Source organism: Crocodylus siamensis, chromosome 1, assembly GCF_052110815.1.
Source record: "Crocodylus siamensis isolate JL-2025a chromosome 1, ASM5211081v1, whole genome shotgun sequence".
NCBI classification, from domain to species: Eukaryota; Metazoa; Chordata; order Crocodylia; family Crocodylidae; genus Crocodylus; species Crocodylus siamensis.
This window is the reverse complement of record NC_143395.1, coordinates 220,584,038-220,610,230: the sequence shown is the minus strand read 5'-3', so window position 1 is coordinate 220,610,230 and position 26,193 is coordinate 220,584,038. Positions and strand designations below refer to the sequence as shown.

At 46.2% G+C, this 26,193-nt stretch overlaps 1 protein-coding gene across 6 annotated transcripts in view; it reads left to right on the top strand.

Annotated features, from left to right (window-relative positions):
- POLQ (DNA polymerase theta) overlaps positions 1-26,193 on the top strand; it is a 97,239-nt gene that overhangs the window by 12,064 nt on the left and 58,982 nt on the right. For 4 of the 6 annotated variants that reach the window (XM_090057279.1, XM_090057260.1, XM_090057288.1 and 1 more), the window contains 9 exons: positions 1,571-1,790; positions 6,479-6,623; positions 6,745-6,885; positions 8,703-8,915; positions 10,792-10,934; positions 13,565-13,769; positions 15,953-16,095; positions 23,647-23,840; positions 24,538-24,662. In XM_090057279.1, the coding sequence (XP_089913405.1) occupies positions 1,571-1,790; positions 6,479-6,623; positions 6,745-6,885; positions 8,703-8,915; positions 10,792-10,934; positions 13,565-13,769; positions 15,953-16,095; positions 23,647-23,840; positions 24,538-24,662 (1,529 nt within the window). Of the gene's footprint in view, positions 1-1,570; positions 1,791-6,478; positions 6,624-6,744; positions 6,886-8,691; positions 8,916-10,791; positions 10,935-13,564; positions 13,770-15,952; positions 16,096-23,646; positions 23,841-24,537; positions 24,663-26,193 lie in introns of those variants that run through there. The other 2 variants (XM_090057270.1, XM_090057306.1) reach the window with 2 other exon arrangements.

The window sequence follows — 26,193 nt, the reverse complement described above, 5'->3', positions numbered from 1 at the left end:
TGCTGCCTTTTATCTTTGATAAATTGTTTATATGTCCATACCATGAGCATTTTAAAATTTGGTTTCAGGAATTTGGTGGGAGCTGTGACCTACAATCTCCTGGTTATTAAAGTTTCATCACATTATCTCCCTGGAGGTTGTCACTGTAGTCAAAAACACTTTTACCCTCATGTTTTTAATTTGTACTTTGGCATACAGTGAAATCTTTCAGGAAAAAAAGTTAATGCAAAGTTTTAATTTAAAACAAATTAGTCTACTTTTTTAATTTAAACATTTGCTTAAATTGGATTTGTTTCTGCTGCTCTTCTACATCTTGTTCTATTTAATTTTCAGTGTCCCAAGCAATAGGGTTTTTACCACTGCTGCTTCCCTTAGTAGACTTCCATAACCTCATAGATCCTACTGTCAAGAAATGACTGATAAACATTGAAAGAAATGTGTTCAAGTAGTGTTCAGGATAGTGTGCAGGTTGCTGCCTGGTGGTTGTTGATGAACAAGAAGTTAACCTGCCAGTCAGCTTCACATCAAAGTCATTAGACTGGACTAAATACTTAAAATGGGGAATGGTTTGTTTACTCCTTTTTTGCTTTTTGTTAATTCATTTTGACATTTAATCACTGGCATTATCCTTAAAGGAAAAAAACCTTTTTGTTCTCTGCTGAGTCATTGTGCCAGCTTGTGTGTCTGTTGTCATTTTAACCATGTAATTGCTGTTATTCCACTTTTTTCTAAGTATCTTCTATACAAAGCAGAAACACATAATCATGGCTATATGCCCATCATTAGCTTTTGGGTATTTTTAGACTGATATTTAGGCTTAAACAGGACCTCTGACTTTAGCAGACATGACTTCAGAAATCAAATCTATCCTGTATTCTGTGATTTAAAACAGGGTCCCAACTTAAGTACCAAACTTGGGGCTATTATCTTTGTTTGTAAAAAGTCTCTTGCATCTTAATACTACATTGTCCAAATAAGTGATTTGTTTTGTCAAGCACTGAGAATCCATTAGTTCCTGCTGACTTTAATGGAAACTATTGGGTGCTCAGCATTTTTTGAAAATGAGGTTGGTTAGTTAGTTGCTTAAATAAGGATTTCAGATTCTACATTTGTAGGCACTTGCTTTTGAAAACCCAAGTCTTGGATTATATAGCTTGAAATTGAGACAAAATGGAAGGGACTTAACTGTGGTATTTATGCTTAGAAAGGTTATGGTGAAAACTGATCCATCTCTTTATTTCCACACTCTGATAACTTGATTGCTCAAAATCTGCCACAAGGAAATGTTTAAAAAAATATTTTCCTGCTGTGCACTCAGCTTGTGGTCGTTGCTGCATCAAGAGGCTACACCTTAAAGACACTGTTTTTTTAAATGGTGGGTAATTTTCAGATGAATATCTAACATTGATAGTTATGCACACTGAGAATAGAGTAATTGCTGCTTCTCTTTCAGGGACTTAAATGTATTGCTTTGTGTGTCAGGATGCAGGGTTAGAGGGGGTTTAGTCTTCTGAACCAGATTACTGGTTTAGGTTTTTGGTAATGTTCATCTCCTTTTAACCAATTACAGACGGGCAAAGGCAAGCAGTCCTGCTTCTGGTGGAATACAGATTGTTGGCATGAGTGCCACCCTCCCTAACTTGCATCTGCTAGCTTCCTGGCTTAATGCTGAGCTGTACCACACTGATTTTCGCCCTGTGCCCCTCATGGAATGGGTGAAAATTGGCAGCAATATTTATGACTCATCAATGAATCTAGTGCGGGAATTTCAGCCCATGCTGCAGTTGAAGGTAACTAAAGGCTCTTGCCATCCAGTTACTCCAGACAAACATTGCTATTACAGTCTAGACCTCAGGCTGGCCAAACTATCATAAATAGCACAGGTAGCCTCTGTTTGTGGCAGACTGGGGAGGTGGCATACAGTACAGTAGCAGATGGGGCAGGGAACAGAAAACAGAGCAGCCAACCAAGTAGGGGGAGGGGATTGGAGTGGTACTTAGAGAGGATCCTGGTTTTCCCTGTTTAAAAATTCCTCATTCTCTGATTTAAAACCCCCAAAATCTGCATTTTTCTATGGTTTAAAATGAAATGCCATTTTATTTTTATATATATATCTATATCGATAAATAGATAGAGGTATCAGTTGAACACAATGTTTTATTGACGCACTTACACTTTTAAAGCAGTTTGAAAGCCTACCAGTGCCTCAACCATTAGAATAAAATAATTTCGAAATAACTATATATCTTAGCATTTGATTTTGGTTTTTTTTAGTCACGGAAAATCAGAGCTCCCCCTAATCCCTTTGTTCTCTAGAACATGGGTCCAGGTGCAGCTGTCCTTCCTGCTGCTTTGTGATGCTGTACAGCCCTAATATGCTAGTGCCCTCCCCTGCCCATGCCCATACCATTGCTTCTCATTCCCAAGCCACAGCTCTCCCAGTGCCCCTTACTTCCAACCTACAACCCCCCCTCCCAGCCGGTGCCCCTCAATCCCAGCCCACAGTCCCCCACCCCCTTGCTGATGGCCCTCACTCTTGATATGCAGCTTCCCCCATCTCCCTTCACTCCTGACCCATAGCCCCTGCCCCCTCCTCCTCCCTGCCCCAGCTGCCAGGGCTAGAGGACCACTCTGCTTGCTTCCTGCTCCATGAGCGCTAGCTGCAGCCAGCCAGCAGTGCCTGAGCCCAGCTGCTGCATGCGGGAGGCAGTGCCTGTTGTTGCTGGATCCCAGTCCCCCCTCCCCGCCTTAGGTGGCAGGGAAGGATGTGGGCTGCCTGCTGCAGGGATCAGGGCTTCCTTCCTTGCTGCCTTCCCCCTGGAGGAAGGCCGGTGGAACTTAGCATGGAGGGCAGAGCGGGGCAGGGAGGCTCAGTGCTGCTGCTGCTTCCAGGAGCCCCACATCAGCTGTACAGGCATGGCATGACACCCTCTCCCCACCTGGCCACAGCAGGGGCCAGGTGTGCAGGGGGTGTCTCATCATGGTGGTACAGCTGGACAGGAGCTTCTGGTGGTAGTGGCAGCACTGAGCCTCTGCTGCAGAATTGTGCCCCCATCCCACCATGCTGCTGCCGGGCAGACAGGACATCTTGCCATAGTGATGTGGCCAGCATGGGGCTCATGGCAGTGGTGGCTGCCCCAAGCCTCCCCACTGGCTCTGCCCTCCCGTCCCGGGTCCTGCCTACTGGAGAGGGCAGCAGAGCGGGGAGCCCTGAGCCTGAAGTGGGCAGCCTGCATCTGCCTCTGCCCCACGCACAAATCGGGGAGAAGGGCACATGCCCCCCAAGAGTGGGTGCAGTAGCAGGGACCTGGCTCCCCTGCCAGCCCCCTGGATGAGCCACTCATGGCTCCATCCCACTCTCACTACCAGGCCCCATGGCTGCGCATTCTTACTCTGGTCTCTTGGCCCCGGCTGGGCAGCATGCCCAGGCCCAGCCTCAGCCCCAGCTGCCAAACCTGCCCCATTCCCTTCCTCACCACGGCCGCCTCAATCTGCACCTCCCATGTAGTGGGCACAACTTGGTGTGGCAGGGAACAGCAGAGCTGCGTGGAGAAGCTGCTTGTTGCTGTGAGCTCTGTGCTGCCCTGGTGATGCACCCCCTGCACGTGCAGCTGCAGTAAGGGCACTGGGTTCTGCCGATCAAAGCTGCTGCGCATGCAGGGGGTGCATTGCAAGGGCAGCATGGAGCTTGCAGTGATAAGCAGCTTTTCTGTCGCTCTGCTGTTCCATGCTGTGCCAGGTTGCGCCAGCCAGGCTGCTGAGGCCCCGGGGAAGGGCCCCAGCTCCAGCTCTGCCTAACCCCCACCCTCCCTGACTATGAGGGCCTCAGTTTCCTCCCCCCCCACTCAGACTTACTTGCAGGAGGTGCTCTCCAAGCTGCCTGGCGGCTGCGTGCACACATAAGTACACACATGCATGTTGCTTCCCCGCCTGACTGCCCTCCTCCTGCTCCCTTCCAGCTCCCTGCAGGCTGGAACCCTGCCAGCCTGCAGAGAGCTCATCACAAAATTGAAAAATCTCAAGGCTTCTTCAGTAAAATGAGAAATCTGCATTTGCCTCCAGTAAAGGTAAAATCTGCGGTTTACTCTATTTTTCTATGGGAAACGGAAAATCTGGATCCCTGGTTTGAGGCTAATTTTTGCCTTGCTGGCCAAAGAGTTTGGCCCCCTCTGCTCTAGACTAACATAAGATACATTTGCTGGTATATTTTTAAGTGTAATGTTTCAAGCAAGGGACATTCCTACCTCACTTTTAAAATAGCATGTCCACAGTCACTCAAGCTTAAAGATAAACTTACCTTTTGAAATTTGGTTTTAATGGTAATGTAAAAACCGGAAGCTTTAGCTTAAACTCCTTCCTAAGGTAGTTTTCTTTTGCTCATCTGTTTGTTTTTCCTTTTGGCTCAGAGATGCTCCAGTTCCTCTTATGAACCCAGTCTGGAGCTAACTGAACAAACCTCTCCTAAGGGTTAAGTGACTAGGCAACAATCCCTCTCCATGTGTTGATCCCATGACCTCAGATGCCATAAAAAAGAACCGTGCTTTCCCCTGGGAGGTCCAAGATCTGCCACATTTTTACAAATAGATATGAATTTTTCCTAGCTAGGTTAATCCAAATCACTTCAGTTTTGACAGTTAGTTTAGACCTAGTCTAAATGGGTTCAACATTGCCATAGTCTTTTTCATTGCTAAGGGTCTCCACCCAGAACTTGGTTATCAGGCATTCTTGAATTGCAACTGGAGTGAAAAAAATGGGGTCCCTCAGCCAGCTTGCCAGGAATGGAACTAGTGGCTGTTTCTGCAATTTCTGTTCCATTAAGGCTCTGGTGGTTGTAGTCCTGAAAGGGTTTGTTTTCACTTTCCCTCCTAGGGATCTGAATTTATTTGTAGCAGGGCTCACAGGCCTTCCATTTCAGACCACTGCTGCTTGCTCTCCACTTCACCTTTCTGTCAGGACTTTTCTAGAGGTAGTAACTTCAGCCAGGGGGATGGGGTCTAATAAGCAGCACTAGTAGTTGTCTTATGTATTGTGTTCCAAAAAAATAAAATGACTTTGAACCCCACCCCTGCCCCTCCATCAAATAATGAGCAAAAAGCAGTTTCTTAGTTCTGCTTGAAATCAGCCTATCTGCCTTTTAGTGTGCTTTCCTTGCATCACACATGAGCAAGAATTGAGAGAGAGATCAAATCAGGCCTCTTCTACAAAGAACAAGTGCTTTAGAACTTCTTTCAAAGAGCTCTGTTGCATAACAAGCAAGGTTTGGGACAAGGGTGGGCAATTAATTGGGCTGGATGGCCACTTACTGAGTTTTGGTGAGCGTTTGCATGCACAGTTGATGCTATCCGGGCCCATTTTCCTTGCACTCACTGCTGGGGTGTTGGATGGAGCAGGTGAGCAGGCAGGGTCTCCATGTGGACTGGCCTGGGACCCCCACAGGCAGGGCACACTTGGCCAGGCAGATGGGATGGGGCCATGGGTGGATGTAGAGAGGCATCCAGGAGCAGAAGGTCAGGATTGCAGGCCAGTGATAGTCCAGGGTAAGGCCTGGGGCAGAGCCACAACCTGCTGCCCTCACAGACCTGTAACATTTCTAGACAGTCCAGGCTGTGGCAGCTCTGTCTGGCTGCTGCTGCTGGTGCCAGCTCTGTAGAGTCTGGGGACCTGCACATGCAGCCCTGCACCCACTCTGGACTTGCCCTGGCAAGAGAGGACCAGCTCCAGACCAGCTAGGACCTGCGTGCACAGCCCTGATTCTGGCCCACCCCGTGCCTGCTCCTTACCCTCCCACTCACGATGAGCAGCAGTGGCGGCTGTGCAGAAGCTGTTGCTGGCTGTGGTGGAAAAGCAGTTCCAGCCCCTTACTGCTGCCAGGTCCTTCTTGCTGCTGCCACCTAGAGCTTGTGCCTGGACTGCCCTGTGGCTCCTCTTTACTGTCACCACTGCTCCGCTGGGTGGCTTGGATGCAGTGCTGGTGGCGGTAGTGATGACAGCAGAGAGGAGCTGTCAGTGGGCTCTGTGGCATTGGTAAGGGACAGGGGCCGCTTTTCTCCCATGCCCAGCAGTAATTTCTGCCCTACTGCCACTCGTACGCAGATGGGTCCAGAGTGGGCGCAGGGCAGCCCAGTGTTGGGGCTGCGTACGCAGGTCCTGGCTGGTTCAGAGCTAGTTTCATTCAGCTGAGATGAGTCTGGAGTGTGTGCAGGACAGGCTAGATCCAGGGCTGTGTGTTCAGCTGTTGCTGGGTACTGGTGATGGTGGCAGGGAGGAGCCGCAGGATGCGTGGGCTTGTCTGCCCCTACATAACCTAGACTTTCTAAGGTAAGAGCAAAGTCACACAAACGTGGCTCCATTTTTTTAGCTTGTTCCTCTCTGATTTGGGGTAGGAGGTTTAAAGTGTGTTATGACAGCCAGCTTGGCAATATTTTCAAAGCCTTTATGATGCAAAAATATATTGAAAAAGCTATTTGTGCCAATTCAGGGAGATGAGGACCATGTTGTAAGCCTGTGCTATGAGACTGTTCGTGATGGTCATTCAGTCCTGCTCTTCTGTCCATCCAAGAACTGGTGTGAGAAGCTGGCAGACATCATAGCTAGAGAGTTCTGCAGCCTGCAGCTGTCTGAGAGTAAGAGTGGTAGGGGGAGGAGGCTGTGATATGCTGATCTATGCTGTGCCTTTGCAGCATGGTAGTCCTGCTAAAAGCAGCTAAATTATTCTTTCTTCCTCTTCCTCTTTTCTGATGAAAGGAAAAAGTTCAAACCTTCCACCAATCCCCTTGAACAAAGAGGGAATAGAGGAGGTGATGGACCAGCTAAGACGATCACTCTCAGGTTTGGACTCTGTGCTCCAGCGAACCTTACCATGGGGAGTAGCATTTCATCATGCAGGTATTCCTGAGCTTCCTGGTTGCTGGGCTCCTTGGTAGCTGTACTACATTGATTAATCCAGGGTCAGCTAAGATCCATGCCTGGCCTGAGAGAAAACAAGGCCTAAAATTACCATAAGGGTAGATGCTGCTTTGAACTGTACCTAGAATGGAAAATAATGAGGAATACAGGTTCAAGGCAGCAAATCACAGGACTTAGTGGTAGAGAAACCATTAGCCCCCAGCTCTGCCACATACAATTCTCTTTTCTTATATTTCTAAAATACCTCATAGAATCATAGAAAAATAGGGTGGAAAGGACCTTGGGCGGTCATTTAGTCCAATGGGGCTCAGCCTCTCTTGCCCGGTGGGCCTGATGAACAGCCCAGGGGTGGTCTGCAGGACAGATTCTAAACATAGGGCCATTTGGAGATGCAGTCCAGTCTGACCCCACACACCAGATTCGGTCATGGCTTGACTCTGTGCACCAAATCTGGCCATGGCAGGGCCCTGTGCCAGTGCAATCAGGCAAGTGAAGCCATGTCATCTGGGCTGTGGGGTTCTCCAGAGGTCTGGAAATTTGGTGGTAGGGGTGTGGTGACAGTGTTAATGGTTGTGGCTCTGGATCTGTTAACACATATCCTTTCCCTGCCACCAAATTTCTGGGAACCTTGCAGACAAGATGACATGGCTCTGTGGGCGGTGTCCAACCCACAGACCAGAGGCTGAGCATTACTAATCTAATCCAACCCCCACCCCGCTAAAGGCAGGGTCATTCCCGACTAAACCATCCGAGTCAAGTGCTTGTCTAAGCTGCTGTTAAAGACTTCCAAGGATGGAGATTCCATAACTTCTATGGAAGCCCGTCCCAATGCTAAACCACCCTAAAAGAGAAAATTCTTTCTACTCTCCAACCTAAATTTCCCTTGCTTCAGTTTTAGAGCACTACTCATCCTGTCCTCTGTGTCACAGAGAAGTCTGTCAACATCCTCTTTATAACCATTCTTCAGGTATTTGAAGACTGTTATGAACCCCCCACCTCAGTCTTCTCTTCCCCAGAATAATTAATCCTAGTTATTTCAGTTCTTAAGTCAAGTTTTCCAGGCCTCTAATAATTTTTGTTGCTCTCACCTGGACTTTTTAATTTGTCCACGCCCTTCTTGAAGTGTGGGGTCTAGAACTGGACACACTATTCCAGGTGAGGCTGAATAAAGTGGAAAAATCACTTCCTTTGACTTGGAAGTGACACTCCTGTTAATACAGCTCAGTATGCTATTGGCCTTTTTTTCCAACAACATGCAATGTATGAAATAAATACCATGCTCTTCTTAATCTTCATGTTGTCTACAAATACTTTAGAACAGTATTTCCCAAATCTTGTACAAAAGTCCCCACAGTAATAAAGTCAGGTGTGCTTGCATATCCCTACTTCAGCAACTGCCATTGATTTCCCTGTGCCGGTGGGAGAAGCAGTGGCTGAAGTAAGCAGATCCTGTCAATTTGCTGCTGTTATTCATGTGTGTCCTGGTCACCCTCCCCTTGCCTCCACCCTGGTAGATGCTCAACAGTTTGGGAAACACCACTTTAATCACCTAACCATTACGTAGTCTGTTATTTTAAAGAAGAAACATTCTTCAGTTATTTTGTTTTGATTACACTTTGAAACAGTGACCAAGCTACTTGTGTGACTGTCCTCCATAGATCCAATCACCACATGGCAAATGTTCATTAACACATTGCTGCTTCTTGCATGGGTTCTCCTACTAGTGGTTATGACCTTTTCAGTTCTTCATGGCAGACAAGCTGTTACTGTGCTCACTGGAAGCAGTCTCTTCTCAGGTCTTACCTTTGATGAGCGGGATGTCATTGAAGGGGCTTTTCGCCAGGGACTGATTCGAGTCCTGGCAGCAACTTCTACACTTTCTTCTGGGGTGAATTTGCCTGCACGCCGAGTAATTATCCGAACTCCTGTGTTTGGTGGCAAACTCTTGGACATTCTGGCTTACAAGCAGATGGCTGGGAGGGCTGGCAGAAAAGGAGCAGACACAGTGGGTAAGTGGAGGCTTTATTAACATTCTCTAAGAACTGTGTTAACCTAATTACATCCAGGGCAGTGCTTTACAATTAGTGACTAATCATGATGAATTCCTTTGGTATTCAGTATGATAAAGTTAATCAAGATGAATTCGTTTAGTATTAATGGGGATATAATTTGTAATTCCCAGAGGATGCTTTTACACTGCATGAGACTGATTTTGGTGTCTGTGTGTCAGTTACTGGAAGAACAGTCTGTTTTCTTCGTTGAATTCCTTATTGCTTCTAATAATTTGTTCATTTGATTTAATTCTGTGGGGCATGGCCAGCCTGGCACGGCATTAACAATCTCTGATGCGAGTGAAAGCTCTGTTGTAAATTTCCGTTGAATGGATTTAACCTTCAAGCAATGAAGTTTAAAGTTTTAGATCCAAAATTTGGCAAAATTCTACCTTCCACCTGGACAAATAAGTTGGCTATAAAATATCCTTACCAAAGTTAACACTTTGTTTTAAGAATCCTAAGAATAACATGTTTTTGTGCTTCTCCCAGTCTCCATCAAGACTTTTTATTTGTATTCCAGAAAAAAGCCAAAACCAAAAACAGAAAAATCCTAGTGTCTCAAGAGCTGCATATATATTGAATAAAACACATTTATCATCAGTTGATGTTCAACAAAACTATTGATTTCAGCTTTGCTTGGAATGAAAGTTGATAATAGGGGTAGGATTTTTCCTAATAAACAAAGGGAAATGTAAAGATCAACGTAGTTATAGAACAGGACTTTGATGCTGGAGGCCTTCCAGCGCTTTGTCCATTCTAGTTCTAGACATCTCAAATGACTGAAATCAGTTGGTTCCTTGATTTAAAAAGGAATATATTTTCATCAGCTAGGCTTGCTTGTTTTATTTGTTCAACAGCTATTTGGAGTAGCCGGCTCTTAGTATTCAATGGTTTTCCAGGTATGGAATGTTTGTCCCTCTTTGTCTTCGATAATCCCCTTTTTTCTTCTCCTATTCATATTCTCTCATACATGTATTAGTATTTATTATTGTTCCATGGCTTTTGGATCTTTGTATACATTCTTTTGCTGTACTTGGAAGATGCATCAATATTTGGAAATACTCTTTACAAAGACTATTAAGTCAGAGTTGATATACTGATGTCTTATAAATTTTATATGCTTCCTACTGCAAAGGCAACTTAGTTGCAAAACACATGGTTACATAGGTTGATCTCTTGTGGTCTCTGTTTTGATAGTTTTATATATAGTTATTACCTTTGGGAAATATTATTGTTAAACTGCTGATATTAGAGTAAGGCATCAATTAAACTTTGTGGAGTTTTATCAAAGGAGCTGCCCAGTCTCTGTCATTGCACTCTGTGAGTAAGAATTATTTCTATCCTAACAGCAGAAGAGAGGAAAAAATGGATTTTTCTGTGTAGTATGGAACTGATTAATTCCAGCACAAGAAACAGCATTTTATCACCCTCTTCTGAGTCTTTGCTAGAACCGATGCTAAGGAGTGCAACAAGTGATGATTAGATCCCTGTTTAACACTATGCATCTATGGAGTCTTTCACAGCAGAGGATAGACATTGCTAAGAATTATGCAAATATAACATTTCTGTACCTTTGAGACCACCAACTTCCCAAGTGCTCTCAGGGCATCTCTTTTGTACCGTGCCTTCAGTGAACAACGCGTAGTTATTATAGTGCTAATGTCTCAAGGATCTAGAAGGAACATTGCCTGCAGTATATTGAAATTTCTTACTCGTGCTCAGAGCACATTCAGATTTATGTCCACTGCATGGACAAGTTATATACTTGAAACCATGTCATCCCTGAAAATGTCTTCAGTTTCTTGAGCATCTTGTCTTTATTTTCTCATAGGTGAGAGCATTCTAGTGTGCAAGTCCTCAGAGAGGTCTAAAGGCATTGCTTTGCTGCAGGGGTCCCTCAAGCCTGTCCGCAGCTGCTTGCTCAGAAGAGAGGGGGAAGGAATTACTTCTAGCATGATACGAGCAATCCTTGAGGTATGGGGCACCTGGGAAGGAATCAGATCTTTGCTTACAGTATTAGTCCATGTGAGGCCAGGGTGCAGGCACACAAAACAGTTACTGCATAGTGGAAGTGGAGCAGACAGATGCACAACAAATCCAGACTAAATGTCTGTCTTGAGAAATATGCAGTAACCTTGCTATATAGGAAGATTACTACCTGAAACACATAATTTATCTACTCCCCTAGTTGATTTCAACCCCAGGGTAGCTGTTTGCCAAGTGCTAAGGAGTTCTCTTTCTGGCTGCGTGTATCCAATAAGAGAGATGCTCATGTGTCTCCATGAGTCAAATGTGGGTATATTATTCCACAGCAGTTATGTTGTGTGCCTTTATCCTTAGGATGAACTGTTAAAGATGCTTCAGGCAAGGGTTTCTTAGGGTGAGATAACTTTTATTGGATTGACTGTATAGTAGAGTTAATCAAGTTTTTGAATGCAAGACACAACTTTCTTCATCAGGTCTAACCAGAAGTGGCTCTTCTATTCAATCCTGACAAAAAATGTTTTGCATTGACAGTGCCCTCTTCTCTGTTTTTCACCTGTGGTAGGTTGCAGAGTGTTTTTAGTGTTCTGGGCACTGTTCCTTTTAATTAAAGTGCTGACTTTGGGGATTTCTTTGGTTAGCAATTGCCTGTGAATGCAGGGGACTGGACTTAATAGCCCAGGAGGCCCTTTCCAGTTCTATATTAAATATGCTTAGGTTATAGGCTGAGGAGACCCCTTAACCTGAGTGTGGAAAGAGACATCATTAGATGTCTCATTTGTGCTGCCATAATTTTTTTTTTTTTGTGGCAGTGCAAATGAAAGGAAAGTCAGTGGTACAACAGAAGGGGGAATAGTTTTATTTACAACTCTCCCCGTCCCTTCAGCTATCATGTGTGCTTTCATACTCCATACATAATATAGCTGGAGGGATAAAGAGACTTATGTATAAAAATATTCTCTGGTGATATCAAGGGTTTTTAATTCCAAAAGATCTATGCCAACCCAAACAGACGCACATTATGGCAAGAGATTGTTAAAATCAGTCCATTCAATTAAGCATCCCTATGGTCTGTTCCCCTCTTGACACCAGTAAAAATACAAAATCTAGACCAAGCTCCAAATACCATCCTGACTTTTTCAAGTAGTTTTGAGCAATGCAGGCAAGAAAAGAACTGGGTTAGGAAAACTTTTGAAGTACAAGTCTAGCCTGGAATGCAGCTTTTTAAAAAGGAACAGATCTGCTCCATAGATGTTAGTCAAGTCTCCTTACACAAGTAGGAAAACAATGTTTTTGAGCTTTAAGCCAGACTTGCAGAATGAGTACAAGTGAAAGAAGAAAGTGGTGGTTTTGTATACCAAAACCAGTATTTACTACATTTGAAAAGAGTTGTGTAACTTGAAGAAAAGGTTCTACAGGTGTAACTTCAGCCCTAATTTAAAGAACCTTTAGTACTGGGGTGCACCAGTAAAGATTTTTTTTTTTGGCTGATACTTATGGCCGATTAATAATCAGCCATATTAGCTGATACTGATCTGATAGTGGATATGCAGCCCAACAGCTTGAAGAGCAGCATCTGGCCGGTAAGTTTTTTTTGTGGGGGAACAGGTATGGGGTGGTGCAGATTGAGGCTTCCACAGTGAGGGGGGGAGTGGGGCAGGGGCAGGAGCTGTCCAGCTGGGACTGGGCATGGGGTGGAGCCATGAGCAGCTCCTGCAGGGTGGGGTGGGGGGGAATGGCTGCACGCACCCCTGGGGGAGGCATGAGAGGCAAGTGCCCCCTGGATTTGTGTGGGGGGTGAGGGTGGGATGCCTGCTCACTTCCATGTTCTCAGGGAGAGCAGAATCTAACAGTAATGGGGGAAGGGGCTGCCAGAGGGAAAAAGTTGTGGGGGTGGGGCCGAGGGCGGTGGGGCCACTTGACCCATCCCAGATTTATTATCCCTGCTGTAGCAGTGGGAGGGACATGCATTCAAGGCCTCCAATAATTAGATTTTGTATCTGGAGAATTATAAAATAAAATAAAAGAAATTTTCTATGTATAGAAGCTAATGATGGGGGGGGTCATCTGATATTTGAGTAAATGCAGGAATCGCATCATTTTAAAGTAAAAATTTAAAATATCACCCTTTATAAATGAAGATAGCAGTTATATATTTACGAGAGTAAAACTTCACCAGGATGAGTAGCTATGGGCAGGATTCTGCTGCTTGTTTTATTTTATGTCTAAAAATTAATGAGTCACATTCTGCCTTAGGTTTGCCACTGCTGTGCAGTTAAACTAAGAGCTAGGGTCAAGCTCCTTGCACTGCAGTGAGACTGCATGCATGTGTGTTACATCTGCCAAAGCATGGCAGTATTCTTCAAATCTATTCACAAGCTCTCTCTTTCCTGTAGGGAGCAATCTGATCCTTTTAGTTCATCTATTCTCTTTCCAAGATTACTGTGAAGACAGTTTCTGTTTCTCTCTTTTATGGAGTTAGTAGTTTGCACTTGCTTTTGCCATATGTTCATCTCAGACACTCAACTCTGTACTCTGTTTTTCTAAATTCATTAATTTCCCTTAAGTTTCTTTTTGGAGATATCTTCCTTTCTTTCTGAGCATGAAACCTTCCTTAACAGATCATCGTGGGTGGAGTGGCCAGCACTCCAGATGATGTCCAGACCTATGCTTCCTGTACGCTTCTTGTTGCCAGTTTGAAAGATAACGAGCAGGGGAGTGAGAAAAATGAGGACGGAGTTCAGAATGGAGCTATCGAGGCTTGTGTGACATGGCTGCTGCAGAATGAATTCATCCAGGTTTCAGGCCCTAGTGGTGGAGTGAAAGGTAAAGCTGGTTGCTCCTGTGTGTTATAAGTCCACACTTCCTTCCCTTGGACTGCAACTTAGGCAGTTTTGAATGAACAATTTTTTTGCAACTGCATAGGAGTAAATTTATAATGGAGACTTCTGGGCTTGGGCCGAAAGAGACTTAAGATGCATGTTTTGCTTGGTGTCTGTTTAAGATGTTGTGAATTCAAGTTTTTCATTAATTTAGTTTTGGGTGTGTGTTCTGAGGGAGGCAGTGGCCATTTCATTAGGACTCATGGCATCTGGCATGCAAGTTCCAGAGCTGTTACAAGGTATTGTAGCCTTATAATGTGGGTGTTCAGCCCCCGGACCCATGGAACCATGCCATTTGTCCTGCACAGGTCCCCAGGGGTCTGAAAATTTAGCTGCAGGGGCGCGTTAGTAGCAATTACCACTCCCCTGCTGCCGACTTTATGGACCCACTGGGAGCCCTGTGGGCTGGATAGCTCTCTGGATCTGCATGTGAAGGTGGCCTGGGGCCCAATCCAGGCATGCAGATCCACATCTGGGTGATATGGGCCTTGATCCTATAGCTTGGGGGAGGCAGCACAGCGCCCAGTTCTGGCTCATAGGACCTGATCCGGTCCACAGACCAGCCCCAAGCCACTGGTCTGGCCCACATGAGCAAAAGGTTGAACACCACTGCCTTATAGTATTTGTGCATGTGGACTGTGGATTTGGCGCACTATTTCTTCTCTTGTCCCCCCAGAAAAGTTGTCTTGGGGCATTTCTTTTGTTTTTCCCTAATTGCATGTTTAGTTCGAGATATTTCCGTATTTAGAATAATTAAATTTAGCTTGAAACTATTTTGCTTAGCATGTGAAAGAGGAGCCCTGTCCTGTTGGTGTCTAGGAACTGGCACAGTGGATCCTGGGAAATGTCCTGTTTTTAAAAGTTGTACTTGGCATAACATGAAAATTTCTACCTCGCATCTGTCTGTATGAAGCGTTACTTATGAAGTGTTTGATAAGTTCACCTGTCATCCTTTAAAAAAATACAGTCTTAGAGATTTCATATTTGCAAAACAGGAACATTTCTTTCTAAATAATGACATTTACTAAATATATCACTTTTGTAGATCCATGCTAAGCCCTCTACGTCTTCCTATACTTCTTAACATGACATTTAACTAGAGAAGGTGGAGAGAACAAATAGAGGGCCACTTCTTCCAACATGGTTGTTTGCAAATGCATATGCACTTCTTACTAGTTACGGTGTTTTCTGTAAAAGATTTGGCACTTGACAAACAAAGGGATGAGTTTTCCGATATAATTGGAAAACCCCAGTTACTGGTCATTTCTAAATCTATTGATGCAACATAACAAAAAGAACAAGGATTGCAGAGGGGAATGGGTCTTGCTGGATGAGAAGGAGCCCTGCTTTCCCTGCTCAGTCAAACCCATACCAGTGCCTGCTGGGGATGAGTCTGCCTGAGTGAGGAAATGAGAGAGATCATGTTGCCCCTTGTGCTGCACCGTGGAGGGTGAGACAAGTGGCAACATGTATTTTGCTCAGTGAAGCAGATCACAACTAATTGGCTTCATTCAATGATGTCTATTTCTAACCTTGCTGACTAGCCCTGGGCATGACAGTATGGCTCTGCCTCCATTTCTCCATCTGTTAGACCAGGGATGCTCAACCTCCAGCCTGTGGGCTAAGTCTGACCCATGGGACTCCTGCTGTGTCAGGAAATTTGGTGGCAGGGGAGCAGTGGCAATTAATATTGCCAACCTCCACCTCTGTCAAGTTCCTAAACCCTAATGTAGGCCTAATCCAGGCTGTGCCGCCCTCCCTCCCCTCATGGCCAGATTGGGGCTGGGCCAAGTTCCCTTCCATGTCTGTGGCTGGGTTGGGGCCAGGCCATGACCACTCCTGTGTGACTAGGTCAGGGCCAGGCTGCCCCACCTCTTGCCACTACTCTGCATGGCTGGATGGGGCCCCCCTGCACCTGCCCCAGGCAGTGAATCAGGAGCACCAGCCAGATCTAATATGGATAGAACAGGCACTGCTCATCTAACCCACTGGGCAAAAAAGGTTGAGCACCACTGTATTCAGACCCCTCAAAGTGCAGTGAAGCTTGGGTAGTATTAATCAAGTACTGTGTAAATTGAAAGTGAAATATATATTTACCTTTAAGTAAAATACTTGTGTTTGTTACAGCAGAGGTCTATTGCCCAACACATCTTGGCTCTGCTACTCTTTCCTCTTCTCTTTCACCAATGGAAGCCCTGGAAATTTTTGCTGACCTCCAGAGAGCTATGAAGGGGTTTGTCCTGGAGAACGACTTGCATATTGTCTATTTGGTAGGTTCCTTGCTACTCACAGCAGGTGACATTGGAACAGGTGGAGGAGAATAGAGAATGCATGAACTGGGGCCTCTTGTGGATTCAGGGTCTCTTGTGTTGTGTATTCTGTTCAGCTGATCCCTTGGGGAGGAGGGTGTGGAGTGCTTTGGAAGAAGTTTGACTTTTACAATCCTTATTCAGAAACACCTGCCTTTCTGAAGTTAAGACTGAACGTGTCCATTTAAACCTAATTTTGTCTCTCTCCTTCTCATATTCACAAACAAAAATGTTTCAAAACTAAATATTTAGGTCTAGGGTGGAGTGAGGATTTTCTCATGATGCTTTGACGTGAACTGATTTTTAATCATGGTTTGGACACATTAGTCTCTTCGTCAAACACCCACTGAAGTATATACACTTGCTGGACCTTATCGTCTACTAAAAGCTAAAGGACCCTTGTCTGTAGCTTAAGCCTGTCTGAGTTTTTGGAAGCAAGCTGATCTCTGAGAAGCCTTTTCAGTCCATTTGGGCCTGAGCATCTGCTACAGCCAGGAGAGGGGAGACTAGAGTAGGGCGGGCAGTTATTTTGGGCGGAGGGCCACTTACCCAGTTTTGGCAGGCTGTGGAGGGCTGCATGGATGGCCCCGCCCCTTGACAGGTGCCCCACCCCCTGGTCACCATCTTGGGACCAGTGTCCCAGGGCCAGCGCCATTGGGGCCCAGAGCAGACCGCAGGCTGGCAGGGGTCTGTGGAGCTAGGCTGGGCTGCACCAGCAGGGAGAGGGGGAGCTGGACTGGCTCCATAGAGCCCCTGCTGGCTGGGACCCTGTGGTCCTGCCACCCTGCACTGGCCCCGGGGCACTGGTACGGGCCTCGTACTCCTGCTGGCTCCCCACCCACTCACTCTCAGTGCCCCTCAGCCTTGATCCCCTGTACCCCGGCAGGGAAGAAGCTGGTGCTGAGAGTGGGGAAAAGCAGCCCCTTGCCCACCCCATGGCCAGTGCTCCCTGCTGCAGCTGCTCACAGCCCATGCAAGGCTGTCTGGAGTAAGCACAGGCAGCCTCACGTGGGCTGCAAGTGGCTGTAGTGCAGGGCACTGGCCACACGGCAAGCGGGGCCACATTACAAGGTGGTGCTAAGCATGGGGCATGGGGAAGCAGCCCCTTGCTTGCCCCATGCCCGGTCCCCCACACTGCAGCCACTTGTAGCCAGCCTGGGGCTGCCTGTGCCTGCTCCAGACAGCCCCGCATGGGCTGTGAGCGCCTACAGCAGGAACCACCAGCCATGGAGCTGGTGAGGGGCCGCTTTTCTCCCCACAGGGATGGAGCCCAGGGAAAAGCGGCCTCTCCCCTGCTCAATGGCCAGTGCTCCCTGCTGCAGCTGCTTGCAGCCCGCTTAGGGCTGTCTGGAGCAGGCACAGGCAGCCCTACATGGGCTGTGAGCAGCTACAGCACAGGGCTCTGGCCACTGGGCAGGGAAGGGGCTGCTTCCCCCCACCCCGTGCTTCTTCCCTGCCCAGGGTCCCTCACTAACCTGCGGTTCCGGTGTGGGGCAGCCACGTGCTCCCAGGCGCTTCCGGCTGGGGTGATGGGGCCGGGTGGGCCCCGCTGTTGTTGCAGCCCGCTGGGCTTGCCTTGGGTTCTACTGCCCTTGGTTCCTGTTATTTTTGACAGTAACTGAGGGCAGAAAAATATTAATTTTCTACATTTTTTAGGGGCCCCATGGGCCTGATAGAATGGCCTCATTGGCCAGATCTGGCCTGTGAGCCATATTTTGTCCACCCCTGGACTAGAGGAATCTGTTACAGGGAAGTGTGGAAACAAGTTTACTAATGGGGTGGGGGTGTGTGTGTGTGTGTGTGTGTGTGTACACAAAGCCAGCAACAGTTCATGTAAAGGAAGCTATGAGCATGTGAAAATCAATGAGGAAATAGTTTGGAGTACTATAAGTACCCTCAGATTCATGAGCTTAAAGAAACAGTGTCCAAAATTTAATACTTATCCCTGGCTCTATTATGTGCATCTCTGTCCTGGTAAAGATAAAAAGTGGCAGTTTGAAAGTTCTAGTTAAGGAACTGCATGACCCTTGGAAAATAACTCTGGGATTGTTGGGATTAGAACAGAGAAGATATTGGGGTTGTCTGTCAACTCTACACTCCCCTCCTTGCCCTTTTCATTGCTCCAGCTGTTGACTAAAGGACACATGTTTTTAGGATTTGCTGGTATCCCTAATGTGCCTGAGACTGCCAGTATCAGGAAGAGCGTGTTATATTTTTTTTTATCTACTTTCACTAAGCAAGGCAGAGCCATTGTATCATGCACCAATGCATTTGTTCCCTGTTGGCAGATCTTAAAAAGTAAAAAATGAGTGGATGAATTCTGTTCATGCTCTGGGGCAGATATGTTAATAATAATAATGTATTTTTTCCCCAGAGTGTTTAATCACAGCAGTTTATCTTACATTATTTCAAATTAAGTACACTGTTGAACAAAATGTTTGGGAGATTCTCTCCCATTAACCTTGCCTACAATATTTTTGCAAATTCTGTTCATTTCCAAGGCTGGAGATAATTTTTCTTTTCCCCAAAGCTGTTCTTCAGATGCAAATAACTAGATAATTACATGCAGTAGGATCACCTCTACTGTGGTCAAAATCAACAAAGACGCAATCAATTTCAGACTGTCCTAATAGTGAACGCCCAGGGCACACTGCACTGCTATCATGACTTGAGAACTCAGGCAACATGCCAGTGCAGCAATGTCAATGTTAAGTGGGAGATCGGCGGCTCAAAGAACAAAGAGGGCTATACCCTTTTCTGGAAGGGTAAACGGGAAGGAGAACACTGACTTCACGGTGTTGGGTTTGCCATTAAGAATGAACTCATAAACTAACTCAACAAGTTCCCTATTGGAATTAATTTAATACTTCATGGCTCCATCTCAAATTGACAGAGATCCAATTTGAGATGGTTCATTGTTATTAGCATGTATACTGCAACTCTTGATGCTTCCAGCAAAACCAAGGAGGAATTCTTTGCCAGCCCTAACAAAGTCCTTTCTGATGTTCTGGAGGGAATCGGACTTATTCTGCTTGGCAATTTCAATGCCAGATTGGCAGGGATTTGAACTTTTGGAATAGAACCATCAGCAAGGAGAAGATGGTAAAGGTTAATTCCAGCAGCGTCTTCCTCATGACCAAATGCACTGAACATGGACTTGCCATCACCAACACCCTGTTCCATCAGAAAAACAGGTACAAGACATCGTGGCCATCTAAGCATTGGCACTTGATTGACTACATCATTGTTTGTGCCTGGGATCACAAAGGTGTCTGCACTGCTTGAGCTATGGTAGGAACTGACAATTGCTGGGCTGATCACTGGCTCATCTGTTTGGTTATGGCTCTCAAACTGGCTCCCAAATGATGGCTGCAGCAGAAGCAACACTGACAGGAAGTCAACAAAGAAAGGACTCAGGGACCCAATCAAGTGAGACCTCTTCTACCAGCACCTCAACAAAAACCTGCTGAATTCCAATAAACAGCAATGGGAGAATGTTGGCAGCACTTGGTGTGGCTTCAGTTCCACTGACATCACTGCCTGCAAAGAGACACTTGTGTTCTTTACCAGGAAACACCGAGACTGGTTTGATGAGAGAGTTGAGATCCGAGAGTTCACTGACTACAAGATCAAGCCCTTTTGTGCTTGGCAGAATGACACCAACTCCAAGGAAAAGAAATTAAATCACCAACAAGCCAAGGCAGAGGTCCAGAAGAGGACCTGCAATATGAAGAACAGCTGGTGGGAAGACAGAGTGAAGAAGATTCATCATCTCACTGACATCCACAATATGCAGTTTCTTTAGTGCCACCAGAGCCATCTGTGGCCTGAGTACTTGGAGACCAGCCATCTTGAGACCTGAGGAAAGGGGTGCCATCAGCATCTGTTGAAAAGCATTTTGAAAACCTCCTCAATTGAGATGGTTGTTGACGAGAGTGTTCTCAATTCCATCCTGTAATACCCAGTCAGAGGCGATCTCAGAATCCCTCCAACCCTTGATGAAGTGAGGAAAGCTATAAAACAGATAAAGAATGACAAGGCATCTGGAGCAGATGAAGTCTCTGCCATAATCTTCAAGTGGGATGAGAGGAGCTTAAATCACAGGTCTGTGCCCTCATCTTAAGGATCTGGAGTGATGAGCAATGATTGTGACAATCTTTAAAAAAGACAGGTCTGACTGGAAATTACAGAGGGATTACCTTGCTGTACACCACAGGAAAGATCATTGTGAGAACCCTCCTGAACTGTGTCTTTCCACTTACTGAAGAGTTCGTCTGGGAATCTCAGTGTGGGTTTAGGGCAGGGGCAGACAAACTACGGCCCACTGGTCACATCCAGCCCACGAAGGGATTTCATTCAGTCTGTGCGTAGGTGCCTGCCAATTCACTGTATCCCGTAGAACCCTGGGCTGCCCTTGCTGTCCTTCCATGGGGCTGAGACCTGCTCACTCCCATAAGGGCAGCACATGCTGCTGTCCCACCCTTGCAGGATGGCACTGACCCTGACCCCACAGGTAGGAAAGCAGCAGTGGCAGTGGGTGTGGGGGGCAGAAGTGGGGGCAAGTGGGCAGGGGGGAAGCGGTGATGGTTGGGAGTGAAGCAGTAGCTGGGTGGGAAAGCAGGGGCTGGTGGGGGCGTGGGATCCACCTGACTTGATCGTGCAGAGCTCCCCAGGGCTTACATGCAATTGCCAGGTTCTCCACCCAAGCTGCATGCCTTCAAAACAAACCTTGCACAGTAGAGCTGGTGGTCTGGCCCTGCTCACTGCCATGTGCAGGTCATAGGGAATGGTGGGGAGCTCTATGCTATGGAGCCAAGCTGGCTTCACCCTGCTCCTTGCAACCTTGGCTGAGCCCCATGATCTGCACCGCTGTCGTCATCATACGGGGCTCCCCCTGGTGGCACAGGCACAGACACGGACAGAGAATCCAGGAACTGCATGTGAGCCCTGCATGATGGTGCTGGAGGCGGCCCAGCCACATGCAGTCCTGGGGCTTGCCAGAGCCATGCACCATGGACTGTGAGCAGACTTGCAGGGCTCCATCTGCCATGGACTGTGAGTGCCCTGAGGGCCTGCTGCTGCCGCTGGGAGTAGGAACTGTGCACATTGGGGGTTTGAGGTGTGAGGGGGATGTGTTTTGTAGTGGGGCCTCACATGCACACCCCACCATATACATATTCTCACCCCCCACATAGCCCATGCACAGCCATACATCCCTGCACCCTCCCCCACACCCCACATACACATCAGACAAAGTCCCTCAAACCCCACACTCCCTTCACTCCCCCCACACCTTCCCCCACATACATGCACACCCCTGTCAAGGAGTTGGGGCTACCCTTGTGGCCCTCAGCAGCTCACCAAAACTTATTAAGCAGCCTTCTAGCTGAGTTAATTAGGGCATAAAGAGACCCAGCTGACTTGACTTTCAAGGCTCACCAACTGCAGGAAAAATGCTGGGAACAACATAAACCTTTCTATATGGCCTTCTTAAACCTCATGAAAGCCTTTGACTGGGTGGCCAAGAAGCTCTGTGGAGGATCCTTCTGAGGTATGGATGCCCACCGAAATTCATCACTATTCTTTGCCTACTTCATGACCAGTATGCAAGTGGTGGTTCTCAGTAACAGATTAATTGCAAATCCCTGTAAGGTAGATGGAAGTTAATTAATGCTGCATTGTCGTTTCAGCACTCTTCTCAATATTCCTTTCCGCAGCTTTACATCTGATCGCCAACAAGTTGGAGTGGAACTAAGCTACTGAATGGTAAGCTGTTTAATCTCGGCTGACTCAGAGCCAAAACGAAGACTATCCCAACCTGAATCATTGAGCTCCAGTATGCTGATTGATGCTGAATGCATGTTCACTCAGAAGCAGATCTTCAGGCAATTGTCAGTCTTGACTCACGTGTACAAGAGAGTGGGACTGATGCTTAACCTTCAGAGGGCTAAGGTCCTCTATCAACAAGCTCTTAATGAGCAGTTCCCACCTCTGGTAATTCAGACCTATGGTGAGACTAGAACATTGAGCATTTCCTGTCCTCAAAAGACAGGTCTTGCAGAAGGCTGACATTGGCAAAGAAATCCAATATCACCTCAAATGTGCAAGTGCAGCCTTTGGAAGTGGGTGTTCAAAGATCATAACATCTGATTTGAAACCAAGCTCATGGTTTATCAAGCAGTTGTGGTCCCTACTTGGCTGTATGGAGCTGAGACGTGGATGACATTCAGGAGACACCTCAAGTCGCTGGAGAAGTAACATTGACACTGCCTGGGGAAGATCCTTCGAATCCAGTGGGAAGACAGGTGCACCAACATTAGCGTCCTCTCTCATGCAAACACCACAAGCACTGAGGCAATGATCATCTGCCATCAACCTCACTGGACCAGCCACATCATCTAAATATCTGATTCCAGACTTCTGAAAGAAGTTCTATTTTCCCAGTTCAGTCAAGGTGTATGCTTAAGTGAAAGTGCTTCAAGGACATTTTGGTTAAGATTCACTGAATTAAATGCTTCCAAGAGTTGTTAATTTGTTATTTCAAAATAAATTCTCTGACAGTATGTTGCAGGGTTGTTGGTTGGAGCCATGTTGGTTTAAGGAAATAGGCAGGCAAAGTTCTTTGGGTAGATGTGATATTTTTTATTAGACCAACTGTATAGTTTAAAAAAAAAAAAAAAAGTTCTTTGCAAAGTGTTTGGGCACAAACACCCTTCTTCAGGTACTGGGAGACTGCTTTTGTTTTGAGTTCTTCAGCAGAGTCTCCCAATGCCTGAAGAAGAAGGGTGTTTGTGCTCAAACCCTTGCAAAGAACTTTTTTCCGACTATTTAGTTGGTTTAATAAATGATATCGCATCTACCCAAAGAACCTTGCCTGACAGTATGTTGATACAGCTATCAAGACATTCTCTCTTTTGAAATTGGACCAAACTATAAGCTGATTGGATGCTAACCAGAAACAATTTTTTTTATTTCTGTTCCTTGGAAATTGAACTGTTTGGATAATTTTGTGTATATAAATAACAGCACTGAGACCTCTGTGCTCAAGATAATCATCAAATAAGGGGAAAAGTGGGCTGCACTAAGACCTGGTAGAGTCTGTATTCCTTTGCTTGATTCGGTACTACAATTATGTCTAGCGAGGCTGTTGTTGGATGTCCTTCCTAGTTCAGCACACTAGAAAAATGTCTTCCAGACGTGCTAATCTAATATTAAGACCATTTTTAATCTCCTATGAATTGCAAGTACAGGTGCAACTTAAAAACATTTATTTTAATGGGCTGGATTTGGGATAACCTGACGAGGATTCTGAACCGTGTGATCATGAGACAGCTCAATAGGCCAACCATTAAAAATGCAGTTAGTTTTCACTTTTTTCAGGGCATGTGGTTATGGCTCAGTTTCTCATGGATGCATAGAGTGCAAATACTACATGTCCTGGATTATGTTTTTATTGATCCTTTGTTAATGTAGTGTCTTGTCTATGCTTCTGAATAAACTTTGTTTCTTTAGGTCACTCCTGTGTATGAGGAGTGGACCACAATTGACTGGTACCAGTTTTTCTGCCTGTGGGAGAAGCTACCTGCTTCAATGAAGCGAGTTGCTGAGCTGGTGGGAATTGAAGAAGGCTTCCTTGCACGCTCTGTAAAGGGTAAAATCATAGCCAAAACGGAGAAACAGCACCGACAAATGGCTATCCACAAGAGGTAGGAGTGAGTAGGCATATGATGCCCAAGGCAGGAATTTGCAAAGGGTTGTGTGGTAGGAGATGGTTGAACTGCCGGGTTTTGTTTATAACCCAAGAGTTTGGGACAGGTTCTCCTGTTGATTGAGCAAGTGGCTCAGTTTGGATCAGCTTCCTACAAATGTATTCATATCAGGCAAGAAAAGTGTTGTCACAAGAAGCTTTGTGTTAAGTAAAATAATCAGGGGAGCTACCTTTCTTGCTTCTTTTGTTGGCCTTTTGGTTCCCTAAGTCAGGGGTGCTCAACCCCTGACCCACAGGCCAAATTTAGCCTGCAGAGCCATGGTTTCCAGCATGTGGGGCTCTCCACAGGTCTGAAAATTTTATTGGTGGAGGCACAGCAACCATTAATACTGTCACCCCTCCCCTGCTGCCAGTTCCCAAGCTCTGTGCAACCAGGTCAGAACTGAGCCACACCTGCCTCCCCCGCCATGCAACCAGATCAGGGATGGGGCATACCTCCATCCCCTTGCACATCTGGGTGGTTGTGGCACAACCAGATTTGGCCCACCTGCAGAATTCGGCCCATGGACATACTAGGCTGTACTCATCTGGCCCATGGAGCAAAAAGGCATCTCTACCCTTAGGTATCACAGAGTATTTGTGCTAATGTTTTCAAGAATATGTATCTTTTTTACATATCTCTATGTTTATCACAGGTTTTTCACCAGCCTGGCACTACTGGATTTAATCAGCGAGGTTCCCTTAAAAGATATTACCAAAAAATATGGCTGTAGCCGTGGCCAGCTTCAGTCCTTACAACAGTCTGCTGCCACCTATGCAGGTGAGTCATAGGGATTAAAGGACTGGAGTTGCTGTGACCTTTTTGGCCCAAATTAAGATGCGTCCACTCCCTGAGTACTGCTCTGATCCGTGTTCCCCAGAGCCATACCTGATAGAGTGTGTACCCTGGGATGCTGGCTTGAAGGCAGGGTAGCTCTCCTCCCACACAGATTAGATCTGGGGCCTAGGCACTGCTGCAGGAAGGTGTCACTGCCAAGAACCAAGCTAACCCTTCTCTGGCCCCACAACTGCCATGCTTTTATATGGTGAGTGAGGCTTCAAACCCTGAATTTGGCAGTGATTGCATGGCCAGGGAAAGATTAACCTAGCTCTTGATGGTCACACTTGGCACCTCTCACAGCAGGGTCCAGCCCCTTTTCTGTTCCTTGTGGCTAGGGAGCCCCCCGCTTCCATTTTAGCACATCCTTTTACTGAGTTCACAGGGCTTACACGCCACATATAGTAGCTGTCTGTGTCACTTGTGGCACATGTGCCAGGGGTTGGCAACCCAAGCTCTGGAGACTTGGGTTATATTCTTTTTGAGTACTTTGTGTTTCTGGCTTGTTACCAGAGAGAAGATGGTCAGCTTTCTTTGTTCTTTGGCAGAGATAGGCTGACAAAGATAGCCCATGCAGTTTCACAGTGCAGCCTATATTATGGAGTTGCATCCCACAGACATTACACTGTCTCAGTGCAAGGTGATAGGATCAAGATGGAGAACTACATGTTTGGACACAGTCTCCAGAGGCTACAACTCCTTAACCATGAGTTAATAGTCTTTGTTCTGTTTATGCAGCTTATGCAAGTTAAGTACAGTTCATCCTATGCACTTGTCAACTTGCAGACAGTACCCTCAGGCTTACCAAAATGTTTGGGTCCTCTGATGTAGTTGCAAAAATTAACTGCCTAAAAACTACAATTTTACTGTTGCCAAAAATGAAGAGTCAGAGCTTGGAAAGGTCAGATCAAAATGTCCCTTTAACTTGCCTGCCAACCTACCCCAGGCAAATAAAGAGGTAAAATGATACAATACAATAAAGAAAGCCCTTTCTTTGTCACCAAAGTCATCCTTACCCTTTAAAGGATATCTTGACTCTGAGGTTGCTGAGGCCTAAATGTGGCTGCAATGTGTGACAAAGGTCTAAAACCAGAGGGGCAGTTTGTTCCTACAGGAAAGCTCATAACGTTATAGTGTTTGTTCTGATATTGCAGACAGTTTGTGTTACGATTTGTGTTCTCAGTGTTAACTTTTTTCAACAATCAGTGTGAGGGGATACCAGATTATTATACAACAGGGCTTCCAATCCCATGGGCCGCACAGGTGGGGGTCACACCATTGGCCAATCCCATAGGCCCACAGGATACATACCTTGTGCAGATCTGGTGACCCCCTCTCTTGCTGCACTGTGTGTGGGTGGGTGGATGCCTCTCCTGTTGCACTATGCCACACAGGTACTCTGGCCTGTTGGCTTCCATGGCACCGTGGGCTGTGCCTTGCTGCCCTGCCTTGACCCCTGGGGAGGGGGCAGGCA